Raw genomic sequence first — 15636 nt, forward strand, 5'->3', positions numbered from 1 at the left:
AAGTTTTAGGGAGAGGACAACTTGAACCACAACTGCTGCCACAAAGTTTTCTTAACGAGTCCTGGGGGCTAATAACACATTAAAAGTAGGATGGGGAATTGAACTCTTCATGTAAAACTGACGATGTTACATATTAATCCTAATAAGTTGTGTTAACGTGTTGGCTGTGTTTCCACGACTGCAGCGATTTCCACTTCTGCTTTGACAAACTGAGCTGGAAGTAAAAGTTGACTCAGACACTTGTAAAGCAAATATTTGGGTTATTGTCGTATGTAATGAAAAAGACTGGAGGGCTGTTTGTTAAGGTCATCACCTCAGTGAACACAGTGTCACATGATGTGCACAGAAATGTAGTATACAACTGGGAGTTCTGGTTAATGGCCTGACCCAGTAAATTTAGCCCTTATGATACTTCATGTCTTCTGCTTAGATCGTTAGTGTGTTAAACTAACATCTGACATGTGAGCGAGCACCTCTCCCTCATGGTTCCAGCTCGCTCTCTCTCCCACTCTGCCCCCTTGTGGATGTGTCGGCTCAGTTGAGGTGAGACGCTGCAGAGTTGTTGTTGAAACCAGGACGTCCATTCACACATTGTGTATTTATGTCTTTGGTTTGCTTCACCACATCCTTAGTGAAACAAAGGATGTTTGTGAGAAAAATGTCGACATAGTTTACGTAAAGATCAGTGTGATAAAGTTCTATCTTATCTCAGATAGGCTCTAATCTGATCTAACTGCAGATCATTTAAACTAAATTAATCTAATCTAATCTCATCATGATCTAATCTGGAGAGAGAAAGGACAATAAACAGAACATTACAATTCTTTATGTTGTGGATGTATCTAAAAATCTCAGGAGTCTCCTCAACGAACATTACATCCTCATGCACTTTGAAACTCTCTGTGAATGACGATAAAACACACAAGTGTACGCAGGTCAATGCAGGAACACACGGAGCAGAGTTCCACAAGCACACTACACAACACGATAAAGTCCCCTCCTCAGATCAGGGAGACAAAGAAGCTGACGACATCCAACTGAACAGAGGAGGTTGTCTGTGACACCACTCATCAGCCAGTCGGCTCGAAAACCAGTTTAACCAGCACTCATGTGAGTTGTTATGGTCTCGTTAGTAGGTTGAATACTCTCATGTGACTTCTCAGACTCAAATACTTTAGATGTAATGTGTGTCTCTCTAAGTGCTGTGGACACACCCAAGAAAACAGACGCGTTACAATGTGAATGCACTCTTCAACGGCTGTGGATGAATGGCTCCATTGAAAATAATGAATTTGTGAGCACAAAAGACACAACATCTGATTAACGCAACAACAAACAAGTATGTTTCTGTGCCCGGATCCACTATAGAGTGTACATGAGGCCTGAAAAGTCAAGCTAGGGGGTAAAGAAGACTTTAATTTGAGTGGTGACACGTCTTCAATAACCTTAAACCGGTCCAGTGTCCCTCAGAATAATAAAGATGTCCACCTTTGCATTATTAAGTGAAGCCAAAGCATCTTGATCGCCCCCTGGTGTCTGGCAGCAGTACAGCTCACAAATCCAACCTCCTTTGGGACACGGCTTCTATTTTAATCTGTGGAATGGAAGTCAGAGAATATTAAGCTGTGGGATTTGATGCAATAACCTCAGAAAAGTGTCGTTGAAAGTCTTTTGTAATTAAGAAACTGTAACAAACATAAACCTGCAAACCAACTAAACATCTGAGCAACATTCTGCATATTTCTTTATATAAATGTTATTATATCTTCAGGAACAGACTGGAACCTCTGTACTTATTCACTCATTGAAAAGTAAGTTATTTACATGTGTTTGCTTCCTGTTTACTTTCCTCTGCAGAGCTTCTTCTGTGACCCGCCCCCTTTACCAACGTCACGCTCCATCCTCCGGCTGTGATTGGCTGCCGGCCGGGCTGCCCTACACTGTTGCAAAAGAGCCCTACACGTCGTGCACGAGTGTTTGTGTCGAGAGGTCCGAGCCGAGCCGAGCTGAACCGGACCGAGCCGAGACAGCTGCAGCGTAGAGACGAGCAGGAAAGAGGAGGAAAGAGGAAGAAGAGCAAGAAGAAGAGGAGTCGACCACATCTGTTTGATTTATTCCTTCACATCAGCTGATTTTTTTTCCTGCGCGTGAACGTGATTAATTTCATTCAATTTTGTTACTATTATTTATATTTGTCGCTCGTACACGTGTAAGACTTCGTGATCAGAGGGGACATCTGCACACAAGGACAACTCTGCAGAAGAAGAGGAGGAAGAAGAAGAGGAAGAGGAGGAAGAAGAAGATGGAGAAATCAAACGGCTTCTCCTCGGACAGAACCGTCCTGTGCCTGTTCGACGTGGACGGAACCCTGACTCGACCCAGAGAGGTGAGTTCTGCTCGTTGACACAGTCCTGGGGATCGGGTCCCGACCTGGGGACAGACTCTGAGCCCAGAGGACAATGTGTCTCCTTCACCTCACACTGGGTTTTAACTCATTACTGCAGCTCCTTCCATTCCCCTGCACCAGCACCACACAGTGTTTACTGATAGAAGACCCGGTGTGTGATGTGGTCATGTTGGTTGACATCTTGTTTCCCATCTGCCTAAATACACACAGACTCTGTCTTGAGGCGACCACCTCCTGTGCTTCTATGAATCAATATATATTTATAATCAACAATCTATTTACTTAGGTTGTTTCCCATTCATGTTGTGTTTTAAAAGAGAGAAATCCTCTTGAATCTTGGGTGTTTGTGTAATAATTTGTGTGTCCTCCTTGAGTTTGAATGCCTGGGTTCACCTTAGGTAACGTGTGTCCAGATATTACATAATACAGCCTCCTCCTGTGTGAAGCTCACACTCTTTGTCCAGCTCACACTCTTCTCTCCCACATGGCAGTAGGTTGTAGATCGTGTCCCAATAACCAGCACTCCCTCAAGAGGAATCCTGCAGCCGTGTTCATTGTTTTCTGAAGACATTAAGTTTAGATGCGTGTTCTGACTTGTGTATTCTGCAGAAAATCGACCCACAGCTGGACGAGTTCTTCCAGACTCTGAGGAGGAAGGTGAAGATCGGCATCGTGGGCGGGTCGGACTACTCCAAGATCGCAGAGCAGCTCGGGGAGGGGGACGATGGTGAGCTTCCTGCTTCCTGTATCAAGAAAAACAGATGCTTTACACACTGTGCAGTCGCTCACTGAGCTGGATCGCACCATGTGACCTGTCACTGCACACTGTGAGAGCAGGAGGGAGAGGATGGGAACCTGACTTCATCAGGCCATGATAACACAACAAGGGAAATTACTTCAGCCTTGATAATCCTCCCTTTTCCTGTGTTGCAACTCATGAGGCTGCATAAGAAATGATTTCATTAGGAGTAACTGTTTATAAATTTATCATGGATTCCTAGAAACGGTTTCCCAACAGCTCGTCCACAGTTCAAAATAACCGACAAACTAAATTTACCCCCCCCCCCCGTGCCTCTTGCTGACACCTGAGCTCACGCGACACGACCCCAGTGGATAAGTTAACCGTTATTTACCAGGGACCCGATCACGCTGCAGTGCCAACAACGTCCCAGCTGAGTGAACACAAACACACACTGGCACAGGCCGGCTGAAAACCTGTCGGTCAGTAAATATGAGGATGCAGCTAGAAGGCAGGCGTAATGTGCCAAGAGAGAGGGACCGATGGGGGGGGGGGGGGGGGGGTCATTGCCAAATGTGCCAAAGGTGAAGCTTTTCATATTTCATGATGCTCCCAGTCAGAGGGGTTGCAGTTTCCCAAAAGCTTACTCAAGGAGCAGTAAACTAGAATTCTATCTTATCTCGACGTACAGAGACTATAGTCTATTAAGGAATATGGGAGGAAGCCAAAGTACACAAAGAAAACACAGACACACACACACACAGGAAGAATGAGTAATTTGGAATTTGGACCAGGAACCTCAAGGAGCCCTAACGATAAAGTGATAATCCATCAAAACAGGTTTTAAAGTGAAGAATGAAAACATTTCTTACGTGGTTATGTAGTCAGCTGTTATTATCGTCTTCTAAATCCAGGTTGAAGCTGAAGCAGCTTGAGTGCTGATTGGCAGAGAACACACAGGCCTCAGTGGGAAGGTCACACAGATTAAAGCTTTTCCAGGAAGTGTAGTGTTCAGTGTAACGTGCACCAGGGGAAATATAGTGTTCTGTTCCTGTTCCTCTGTATTAATAGCTGAGGTCGGACGCTGAGTGTGCAGGTTGTTAAAGAGCCAGGTGAGAACATGTAGACTCACCTCTCTCCTCTCTTGCAGTGATTCAGAAGTTTGACTACGTGTTTGCCGAGAACGGGACGGTGCAGTACAAAGACGGGGAACTCGTCTCGAAACATGTAAGTGCACGCTCACGCTCACGCTCACCTGTGTGTCTGCATGCACGTAGGCACCCTGCATCTCATCCTAGACAATGGGACAGAGCATTCCATCTTTATTAATGACGCTTGTTTTCATGGCCGCAGGCGATTCAGAACCAGCTCGGGGAGGAGCTTCTGCAGGACCTGATCAACTTCTGCCTCAGCTACATGGGGCTCATCAAGCTGCCGAAGAAAAGGTGACAATGACCAAACCCACAGGACACATCTTTACACATCCTGAAACGCTCACTGTGAATCCTGCGGAGACTCTCCTGCTGTGTTCTCACCCGGAGATTATCCAGAGGTTTAACCAGGGGGCCGGCAGGAGAAACTCTCACATTCAGCCCCTCCGGAGAATGTCAGGAGATTATCTGGAGATCAGTGCATGTGCTTGAATGCTTGAATACCAAACCTCCTTATCAGCACTGATCTGTCGAAACAAACAAATTATTTTAGTTGTTTTAAAGAGTCTTTACCTTCATTTCAGTTCCAGTAGACCAGGAAGAGCGAGTTGCTTATCCTTTCAATTAAAAAACACACACATTTGATCTTGTTTATTTGAATATAGAGCAGGAAGTGAGATCAGATCCAAAGCGGTCAGTCGAGAGCGACCAGTAAAGTGTCAACTGTCATTTAACCCTTTCAACTCCACCTGCAGGGGGACGTTCATTGAGTTCAGGAATGGGATGCTCAACGTGTCTCCCATTGGTCGGAGCTGCTCGCCGGCGGAGCGAATCGAATTCTCTGAAATTGACAAGGTATTTTTCATCAGCACATTATTTTGTCTTTGAGAGAGAGAGAGGGAGAGAGAGAGAGAGAGAGAGAGAGAGAGAGAGAGACTCAACAGGTGGGTCATTGATTGCCCACAGAGCCGATATGTAGGCAGGAGGCCGTGTGCTTATATTTATACAGCTGAGTCTCCAGGTTATGTTTATGTATTGTAGTAGGTCGATGTGGACGTCTGCATGATCAATTCAACAAGTTCTATCAGTGCCAAACAGCGTCAGAGCCAACATGTTAAATCACACGTCTTTTTCTCTCTCTCCACAGAGGGAGAAGATCAGGGAGAAGTTTGTCGCAGCACTGAAGGAGAAGTTCGCTGGAAAAGGTCTACGCTTCACTAAAGGTGAGAGAGTGGAATGAGGAAAGATCTTTTAAAGATGTTTTCTGTAATGCAGTCAAAGAAGAGTCAACAGACGTCATTTCAATCCGGAGAGAATCTTTCAGACCTGCACTGAACTCCTGACATTGTCCAGAGGAGCTGAATGCAGATCCTCCAGAGGATTCATTCCGAGTTAATGTGTTGATGATGTTTCTAAGACGTTTATGAAAATCACAAAACACAAGCAGCTGCACAGAAGAAGACACACACACACAGGGAGAACAACATATAGGTTTCAATCTCTCCATCCTCCACTGCAGATGGCAGCGATGTCACCAAACCCCTCTCAATAAGAACTCTGTCATTGGATATGAAACAACGTCCTCATCCTCTTCTCTGCTAAAGGCCGGAGATCATTAGACGAGAGCGACCGTGTGTGGTTTGTTTGTCTGACCCCTGATCAGCCTGCAGCACCTCACAGAGCACGTAAGCAAACATCCAGTCTCCCATTCACCTCCTTGCTGCCGTGCTGCCAAACAGGAAGAGGGATAATAGTTAACTGACGGCTCCTCACGTCCGACACGTCCTCCGAGCATCGATGAGAGCGAGAGGCAGCAGGGCCTTCTCTTCCAAAGCACAAAAAAACTGGTTTATCATTTAACTGAGCTGCTGAAAAACAAGACCACGGATGAGGTGGATTATCGTCCCCAGAGACAAAAGTTGAGTCTCAGTCTGTCTCCGGAGAACGTGAGGAGAACATCCGGAGTCCAGTGCACGTCAGAGAGAAGCTTTATACAACCCCCAAATCTGCATGTCCATCACAACACACATTATACTATATGCAGCACTGTGAGACTCAGGACCTCTTGTGAGCTTGTTTACCACTGGCGTTGGGTCAGGGGTCAGCTGGACACCATCGTCACAGTTATCCTTGAAGGGGACAGTGAACTGTTGTTGTGAGATGTGCCTCTCAGGCCTCAGTTATTCTGACGCACACACGGCAGTTTGTGCTGCGGCCTCGTGGACACAACAAACTGGAGGGGGACCGACACAAGCACAGACAAACTCCTTGTCTGTAGTTAAAGATCAGCCATTTGAGACTTGTGTGTATATATGTCTCATATACTGGTTAAGATAAGATAAGATATTCTCCATATTCGACTTGTTTCTGTCTATTTTTCTCTGGTATTTTCCCTCTATTGTGTCCTTGAACACAACTTGTGCAGCAATCTTTATGTATTGATTTACGATCGGGTTGAGTAATAGTGGAGTACGGTCACACACACACACACACACACACATATGCTGTGTCAGCAGCTCTGCTCAGGGGAAGTCAGGCCCCTGCAGAAGTGACTGAAGCACTGAGATCATTATGTTCTGGGTTTGAAAGCTTCTTGGACGGAGGCGTGTGAAGGATTCAGTCCTCTGATTGGCCGGTTGCCACTCAACTGTTCCCTTTTGTTATTGGCTCTTTAAAGTGTCAGCTGAGAGACAGAGCAGTGGAGTCGGGGGAGGGAGGACGGAGTGAAGAGGGGAAGGGGGGAACTCTGCAGGAGAGCGTTCATCCTGATTCCACAGTTGAAAGGTCGCAGAGATCATCGGACTCAGCTGAGCAACAACAGAGTTTTTAAGTCACACATTGCAAACTTATCTTTGCTCGGTCAAACGTTAACACACTGTTTTCATGCACAGTGTGTCTTTGTGTGGACACGTCCTCAGAGCTGCGTGTCTCTGCTGCGACTGAAAAGCCTCAATCAGCTGCTCGGGGGTAAATAACGTTTGTTCTGCAGAGCTGGAGGTGGAAGAGAGCTGAAGGGGAGGTAGTCACCAACATATGGAAGAGACTGGTTGTAAACACGTCCTGTGAAGTCAACATGTCCCAAAACAACTTGATAAATGTGCATTACCTGGTGTGATTGACCTGTGCAAGCTGCAGGGATTCGTCCAGAGGTGGAGAGTGAGAATAACTCTGGTCCTCTGGTTTCAGGTGGTCTCATCAGCTTTGACATTTTCCCCGAGGGCTGGGACAAGAGACTGTGTCTGGAGCGGCTGGAGAGAGAGGGCCTGGACACCATCTACTTCTTCGGCAACGAGACCACGGATGTAAGTTTGTGTTGAGAAGTGTAGAGCTACGTGCTTCCCTGTGGACTCAGCTCGGGTCCAGACACAAAGAACAGAATCCCTGTTGGTTTGGGTTTGGCTCAGATAGTTGTGAAAGCTGTGGCCCGAGCTGCACTCCACTCTGAACGGTGAGGTCAGACAATGAGGCCTCTTGATGAGTGTTATCACATCATTCCACTGCATCACAAAGATGTGGGACAGGGCCGAGGTCAGGGAGCCGACGAGGGAGTTTGCAGAGTGTTACAGTATTTGTCTAGGTCACATGACTCAGCAGTAGATGACTGAGGGAATGATTCTCTGGTTCGTTTTGTTGAGAAACTCGTGTAAAATGAATGATTCTCTCTGCAGGGAGGAAACGACTTTGAGATCTTCAACGACCCGCGGACCATCGGCTTCACCGTGTACAGCCCGGACGACACGGCCAGACTCTGTCGGGAACTTTTCTGTGATGCTGCACCGAACGACTCCTGACGCACCGACACCCGCCCCCCCCTTTTACCCACAAGCCCCTCTGAACTGTGGGGTCCTGCTCATATGACTGTTTTTTTTATGAAACACTTAAAGGTACCACTACTGATTTTTGTATCATCCTTTTAACTTTTGGGACGATTCGACTTCCGGGGGGATTTGTGAAGTTTTGTTTTTGAAGGGACAGTAACTCAGTAAGTGTTAAATGAAGATGTGTGTTAATAATGTGCCAGAAGACGTGTTGGAATGTGTGTAGCATGCAACGCTTCGAGATTACGAAAGAGAAGTTAATACTCTAGTGGAGTTTAAAATTATGTTTTGCACTAACGTTGGGATAATCTTATACCAGTAGTTGTTGAATTCTACTGAAGCACGGAGAGATGATATCAAACAGGTGACTTTTGCGAGATTCCTTTTTGGACGTGAGATACGAAGGAAGCGTTGAAGGAGACGGGGACGTGTCCTCCTCCTCGAGGACGTATGAATCATTCCAGATGTTGTGACGTGTCTGAACTGGAGGTAATTTATTGATGGTGCAATCCCCTGAATGTCAGACGCATGTGTTCACCTCACAAAGCTGCTGGAAATGAAAGAAGCTTGATGTTGTATTTATATTTAAAACTGAACATTACTGATTCAATGAATTCATCTTAACCAGGGAATTAAGCTACTCGGACTCTGTCAGGCAGTAAGACAACGTTTAATCTTTTCTACAGCTGTACCAGGATCTGCAGACTGTTCTGAGGACTGTTGCTATTTTTTATTTAAAGTTTTGCTGTTTCCAACAACAGCGTAAAGGGTCTTTGTGCAAATACCTTTTTAATGTTTTTAAAAACTGCCAGTTTTTAATTTAACCATAACCAGTTAATCGTCTGTTTTTCTGTTGTTTGTCAGAAAAGTAATGTGTGTAGTTAATAGGAGGCTTTTGATGATTCACCTGTAAACACTCCTCCATCATGTAAACACGGAATTCCCTTCTAGCATGGAACTGATTCAAAGTCATTTATGGATTTAAGAAAATATTTCAATTGACTGTAATAAATCTTTTTTGATAACATCTCACTGACTTCAGATCTTCAGCTTTTTTATAAACCCAGTTAAACCAGCAGGCTGCTGAGTCTCCTCCCCCACCTCACCACTGGAGGGCACCAGACATGTTTACGTCCTTTCCACACAGGGTCTGGAAATATATTTTATTTTTGGACTAACAGGAAATCCATCTAGAGGAGGGGCTGGAGCTGATACCAGGTGACAGGGGAGCATATCACAGGGTCAATGCAAAGAGACAAACATTTCAAATATATATAAAAAGGTGTAAACTGCATGTTTATAATTAAGATTATTTTGAATTCTGTGATTTTGACTATAAGAGATTTTACATCATGATCGTTAGGCTGATGACATCACTGTGACATCATTATGGACAACATTTAAAGACTTTGAAGGAGCAAAGGTATTAAGTTGTGATGTGCGTCCCTGAGTCTGAATGAATGTTTGAAATTGTAAAGATATAATTGTCATAAAGAGACATTTCATCATTACCGTGGGGCTGATGACGTCACTGTGACATCATCACAGGACTGACAACCTGAAGAAAGACAGCGTCAACAAAACCTGTGGATCTGAAAATGCTTTAATGTTCTTTCAAGGCTCAGCAGAAGACATCATGAGGACCCCCCCCCCCACACACACACTGTGGCCCGCCCACTAAACAAAGTGCTCTCTGATTGGACAAATCATCCGAAGTTCATGTCAAACTGATTCACCGACAGATGAGATGAGATGAGATGAGATGAGACTAGACTCCATGGGACAGAAATGAAGTGAAGTTCACAACCTGACTGACAAACAACATTTCTGAGACAGTAACTGTATCGACAGCAGATCTGAAGTCATGAAGCTCATCGTCCCCACGACTCACACACAGATTCAACTTCTTTCCAACTGTAGAAAAAGAGAGATTTAGGAATAGTTTGGTTTTTCGTGGCTCCAGATTCTTTAAAAACAGTTCACAGTTCAAAATTCTCCAGCTTTTCACTGTAGTTCCCAAAACATAGAGCTTGTAATCTGAGGACACACAAATACATATTTCAAATAAATAAACACAAACAAGAGAATACAACCAAGGATATGCGTTTTCTTTCCAAGGGGAAAAAAATCTCTTTTCCATTCATGGGGAAAATACTGAATACATCTTCTTCATGTTTTTGAAACCACGTTGACTTATCATATGGTTTATTCTCTTCAGGTCCTGCTCTCACTTTATGTTTTTCTGTATTCCAAACTTCTAACCTTCAAAATAAAAACTTCTTATTCACCCAATATGGTGTTTTCATCTGGTGACCTGGATCTCAACAGAAGGAGGTCACGAGACAATTTAGAGTTTGTACTTCTACGCTCTGTTTGTGTTTGACTAGCTGTTGTTCTTCATCCACTAGCACGGGATTTGCTTCTCTACGGATCATCACCCTGTCATTTCATCTTTCTTTTGTTTTACTCAGACTGTAACATTTTCTTTCCAGTTCAGTGTTGCAATAACAAGTCATCTGCCCCTCACATGAGAACCTGGACACTCTGGTGAAGTAAACAAAGTCAAGAGAAGGGAAGTGAAACTGAAGTCAGCCACTTGTCCCCTGTTCATACACTCAGAGGTCACGCCCCCGCTTTTTCCTATAGTATCAGTATGATTCCAACTGATATTTGACCTTGAACAGAAAGTAAAGAGAATGATGAATGAATGGTCAGTTTCACGTACACAGCAAAGTCCTCGGTGTCGTAAACTGACAGTTTATCAGCTCTGTCGCTGCCAGCCACCACGGAATGATTGGCACTTACTGACACTGCACACTGTGCTGTGTAGGTCAAACAGAGAACAGAATGTGACCAGTCCCAGGGAACCTCCACCACCCCCCCACCCCCCACCCCACCCACCAGGGGCCCAACACTCCGGTTCTACGAGCTGATGATCTGCCCGGACCAGGTCTCGTGTTTCGTCCCTGGGTTGAGATGTGTGATCTTCACATCCACCGCCTGCACCTTCAGGTTTTTGGGCGGGACCCGGCTCACTTTGTACGTGACCTCATCGCCCTCGACCGGGACGTACTCGCCGTCAATGCTGGAAGAGAGAAAAATCAGGACGTTGATATATGAGGAGAAAAATTTGGATTTTCATTCCTTGCAGGTAAATAATTTGTGACTCAGGAGATGTTGAACAGCAGCAGTAATGTTTCCTCATATGATTTATGTCTAATCTCTATTTAATTTGTTCCTAAACTTCAAAAAGATAAATAATCAAGACAAAAGTATTTTGTTGCTTTATTATCTATACCGTTTATTCTGTGTCGCAGGGAGGAGATGCAACCAATTCCAGCCGAGGTTCCAAATGAACTCCAATCTAGATGTCTTTGGACTGTGGAAGGATGAAGAGCCCATAGAAAACCTGCAGAAAGACCCTGGCCACGCTGGGAATCGAACCGGGGACCTTGTTGCTGTGCAGTGACAGTGCTGCTATCTTATTAAGTTGTTTGAGTTATGACAAATTCCCTCATTGCTTCATCTTTCACACACAGACTGGAGAGACTTTTATTCTCAGCAAATAAACTAATTGGAAAACTATCAAACTACTCTTTTAAAGGAGGAGACAATTTCCCAGAGCGCTGTTGTGCACGTGCACATATACTAGAGAAGCATAGATCAAGATGTTTGGCTCAAATATAACTGAATCATCATCTGCATGTTGGGTTTGCAGATATTTCGCACATTTGCTTTTGCTGAGGCTGTAAGAACATTTGATGAATCGCCTGTGCAGAGAAGTCGCAGTGCTCTCTGTCCAGTTGCTGCAGCTGCAACTCTGTCCTGGGAGAGTTGGGAAAAATAGCCATCCCTTCGAAAAATAACCTGCTGTACATAAAACAATGTTTCTGCTGAGCTCGTTCACTTCATCAGGCGTTTTTCTAGTTGGTGTGCGTTTCTATTTGTGCCTCAGCTAATGCTTGTGGTTGTGTTTCTCTGCTGGGAGATCTGCATGGGTTTGTGTTATCTTGCCACTCACTCTGAGATGTGAACAAAGATGTCTTCGCCGCCGTGGGAGGGCCGGATGAAGCCGTGACCTTGTGACCTGCAGAAGTTCTTACACACGCCCTTAAAGGCTGGACCTGAGGTGGCACGTACTGTGCTGCAGGCAGAGGGGGGGGGGGGGAGAGATAAGGAAGAGCTCACGTCATTAACCATCACATTACTCATCTCACTGTGACTCACGAACGCATTGTTCCAGCAGCGAATTAGAAACAGGCGGAGAGATTGACGGTTAGAGATCACGTTCAGGCCCTTTTCACAGCAAGTTTGTAACGGAGGTGAGATTCTGCTGAGTCACTGTAAACAGGACAGAGTGGAACCTTTCATCAGCCACGATGGAAACTGTCAAACACGACCGAGGGTGAAGGAATATTTATATTAAAGATTTTAAAGCAATCCAAAAGTAAAAGGACTCGTTATGCAGAAAGATGAATCAGAGTCAGTGGGATTCTTGTTCCTGATGATTTGATGATTTGACGATGATAATCACTTTAAAAACTTTTACCCCCCCCCAACAATAAGGCTTTGTTTTCATCAGCGTCTGATAGTAAACAGGATTAAACTAAAAACTACGAGTCAGATAACGATGAAACTTGGTGGAAGCATGCGTTACGGGTCGGAGGAGATCCAGCTACGTTTTGGTGCAGATCCAGGATTTATTTGAGTCCTTCCTTTAAACTTTAGGCTGTTTCAACACTTTCTCCGTAGAGTGCAAACTTCCCCCCAAAGCCAAACAGTCACTTTATGAAACCACATTTAAATCCACACACTCATAAACATCAGTTCTCTAAACATGCCTGATATTTTCAAGGACTGTTGGACCTTGGTGGAGGTGCCAGCTCCTCTCAGTGCCCATCAGTATGTCACCTACAGCAATGCCTTGTATTTCATGAGCTTATCATTTCTGTAATATAATCTGCATAGCAACTACAGCCGTCACAGAGAGTTGTACTGAGCCATCAAAATAACACTCCATATGTTTATTGGCTGTAAATCAATTACTAAGGATTTATATAACGAATGTAACAGAGTTTGTTTGGCAGCTGAGATTTTTCCATATGATAACCTCTTAAAACTGATCTATAAACATTGGTAAATTATGTATAAAGCATTGATTAATTAATTAGAATCCATTTCTGTGAGAGACAGATAAATATAAATATTTTTCTGGGAAGTATTTCAAGATTTGCACACGGGAAAAAGTCAAATAGTTAATTATTTAGGTGCATTTCTATGTTCCAAGATGAAGTCATCGATAAATAAATGAATACTTACGCTGAGTAGGTTCGATTCCGTTTGGTTGGCAGCGGGCTGGGCAGGTCCCGGGGCAAAGGTGGCTCCTTCCCTTGCTCCCACACCCGGCTCCTCTCCCTCAGGAAGGGGAAGGACAGCGTGAGGGAGGCGCTGGGGGAGCGCAGCGGAGTCCCAGAGGGAGATGTGACACCGGGGTCCGCCATGTCGGCTGTGTCGAAGGAGGATGGGGGGGGGAGGATGCTGATGCTGCTCCTTAAGGCCACCGGCTGCTGATGGATGCTGTCTGTCCGCTGGTGTGTCTGTGAGTCCTGGAGACGACGGGCTCAGTGTGGGACGCAGGCTCGGTGGTTATCCAGGTCAGCGCTGTCGCTTCAAGTCTGTGGGGAGGAGGGAGACCACAGGGAGAGAACAGAGGAGGATCAGAGAGTTGTCATGTGGATTTAGATCTGATGTGGGGACAGAGAGAATGAGAGGAGGCGCCTGCACAAAGCCTGCAAGTCAGAACACCAAGCAAGTGAAGGGATTGACTGAGCCAGTATCATAAACTATATAATATGGATGAATAGAGGGATGGATGAATGGAGGGATGGATTGAGGAATAGATCTAATCCAACACTAACATGTACAATACATCCGTTCTAGTCAGGTGACCTTGCTAGTACAGTCTGTACAGTGTGCCACGGCTATGGGACATAAGCACATAAAGGTGAATTGACACTGTGTGTGTGTGTGTCTGTTTGCGTTTGTGTGTGTGTGTGTGTGTGTGTTTGCGTGTGTGTGTGTGTGTGTGTGTGTGTGTTTGTGTGTGTTTGCGTGTGTGCGTGTGTGTGTGTGTGTGTTTGCGTGTGTCTGTGTGTGTGTGTGTGTGTGTGTGTGTGGGCGTGTGTGTGTGTGTGTAGGCGTGTGTGTGTGTTTACGCCCACTCATCAAGAGGCAGAGATGGAGCACCACACGCGGCGTGACGTCAGAACAGCTGCAGCACGCCTCCAGTGGTGCGTTCGTGACGTCAGCGACCGATTCTGAAATGAACGGCTTCAGCCTTTTATATGTTTTATACATGTTTCACATATGTTTATATATGTTCTATATATGTTTATACGTGTTTCTATCTGTTCCATCGTTACACAAGTATAGCAGAAATGATTTTATCAACACTATGATACAATGAGACACCGCAGCGGTCCTGTAGTGGTGATGATTATCTAAACAGCTCGTGCACTGTGAGGGGACAGAAACACGCTCACATGCACGCGCACAGCAGCAGCAGCAGAACATCTGGATGTGCAGAAATAACGATAAAGGAATTAAGAGGGTCATGGCTCCTCTGGCCCGGGTCAGGACAAATCTCCTCCCCTGTCCCATGATGCTGGAACACACGACTGTCTATGAAACACACACACATCCACACACAGACACACACAAACATACACACACACCTGTTTCTTTAAACAACAACAGATCCATTGCTTCCATTCCACCTCTTTGTGTTTATTGTGTAGCAGACGGATGAACATGTGCTGATAGTAGCGGTGAAGGTGTGAGTCCGTGTCGGAGGTGTTGGATCGTAGAAGTTGGACAAAAGCAGGCGTGAGGAGCGTGCGTGAGGAGCGTGCGTGCGTGAGGAGCAGACATTTACATCAGGTGAGGGGACATCATCTGTCCTTCAATCACACAACACATGATTACGATCTATTCGATAGCGGTTGTGGTGTCGAGCATGGAAATAACACAACGATCCCACAACAAAGCCACATACACACACACACGCGAGCACACACACACAACGACACCCACCCTGTAGCCTCCTCAACAACCGTATATTCTCATAAAACGCTACTCACTGCATTAGATGCGCTGGTTGATGGAGGACGATCCGTTTGTGCGACACCGAGAGCGTGTGTGTGTGTGTGTATTGAGTCGGTGTGTGTTATATAACGACTAATGAAATAAATAAATCGACTTCAATCCGAGCAGCGCGACGGAAAACCCTGATGTGACTGTGAGAGGAGGAAGCTGCGTCTGCGCAGCTGGCGGAGATTCCTCTGTGTGCGTGTGTGTGCGTGTGTGTGTGTCTTTGTATAGTTATGGGGGACAATATAGGTTCAATCCCATCATTTTGACTTGGTGAGGACATACTAGCTGGTCCTCACAGATGCAAAGGGTTGTTTGAAGATGTGTTTTTAGGTTTGAATGAGTGTTAAGGTAAATATTTGTGATGGTTTA

General features: G+C 45.2%; 2 protein-coding genes across 2 annotated transcripts; one reads left to right on the forward strand and one right to left on the reverse strand.

Moving 5' to 3' along the window:
- Window positions 1-1949: 1949 nt before the first annotated feature.
- On the forward strand, window positions 1950-9145 carry LOC133970773 (phosphomannomutase 1). The gene is made up of 8 exons (XM_062407823.1): window positions 1950-2386; window positions 3017-3134; window positions 4297-4373; window positions 4500-4591; window positions 5053-5152; window positions 5445-5520; window positions 7484-7599; window positions 7966-9145. Exons 1-8 carry the CDS (start codon window positions 2303-2305, stop codon window positions 8086-8088), a joined length of 786 nt encoding a protein of 261 aa, XP_062263807.1. The 5' UTR covers window positions 1950-2302; the 3' UTR covers window positions 8089-9145.
- A 1879-nt stretch (window positions 9146-11024) lies between these two features.
- Window positions 11025-15437, reverse strand: csdc2b (cold shock domain containing C2, RNA binding b). Its single transcript, XM_062407847.1, has 4 exons — window positions 15255-15437; window positions 13435-13790; window positions 12137-12259; window positions 11025-11200 (listed from the first exon to the last, which is right to left on the reverse strand). The coding sequence occupies exons 2-4, from the start codon at window positions 13614-13616 to the stop codon at window positions 11038-11040; spliced, it is 468 nt and encodes a 155-aa protein (XP_062263831.1). The 5' UTR covers window positions 13617-13790; window positions 15255-15437; the 3' UTR covers window positions 11025-11037.
- Window positions 15438-15636: the final 199 nt, after the last annotated feature.

The sequence above is a fragment of the Platichthys flesus genome, chromosome 16, assembly GCF_949316205.1.
Source record: "Platichthys flesus chromosome 16, fPlaFle2.1, whole genome shotgun sequence".
In the NCBI taxonomy this organism is placed as follows: domain Eukaryota; kingdom Metazoa; phylum Chordata; class Actinopteri; order Pleuronectiformes; family Pleuronectidae; genus Platichthys; species Platichthys flesus.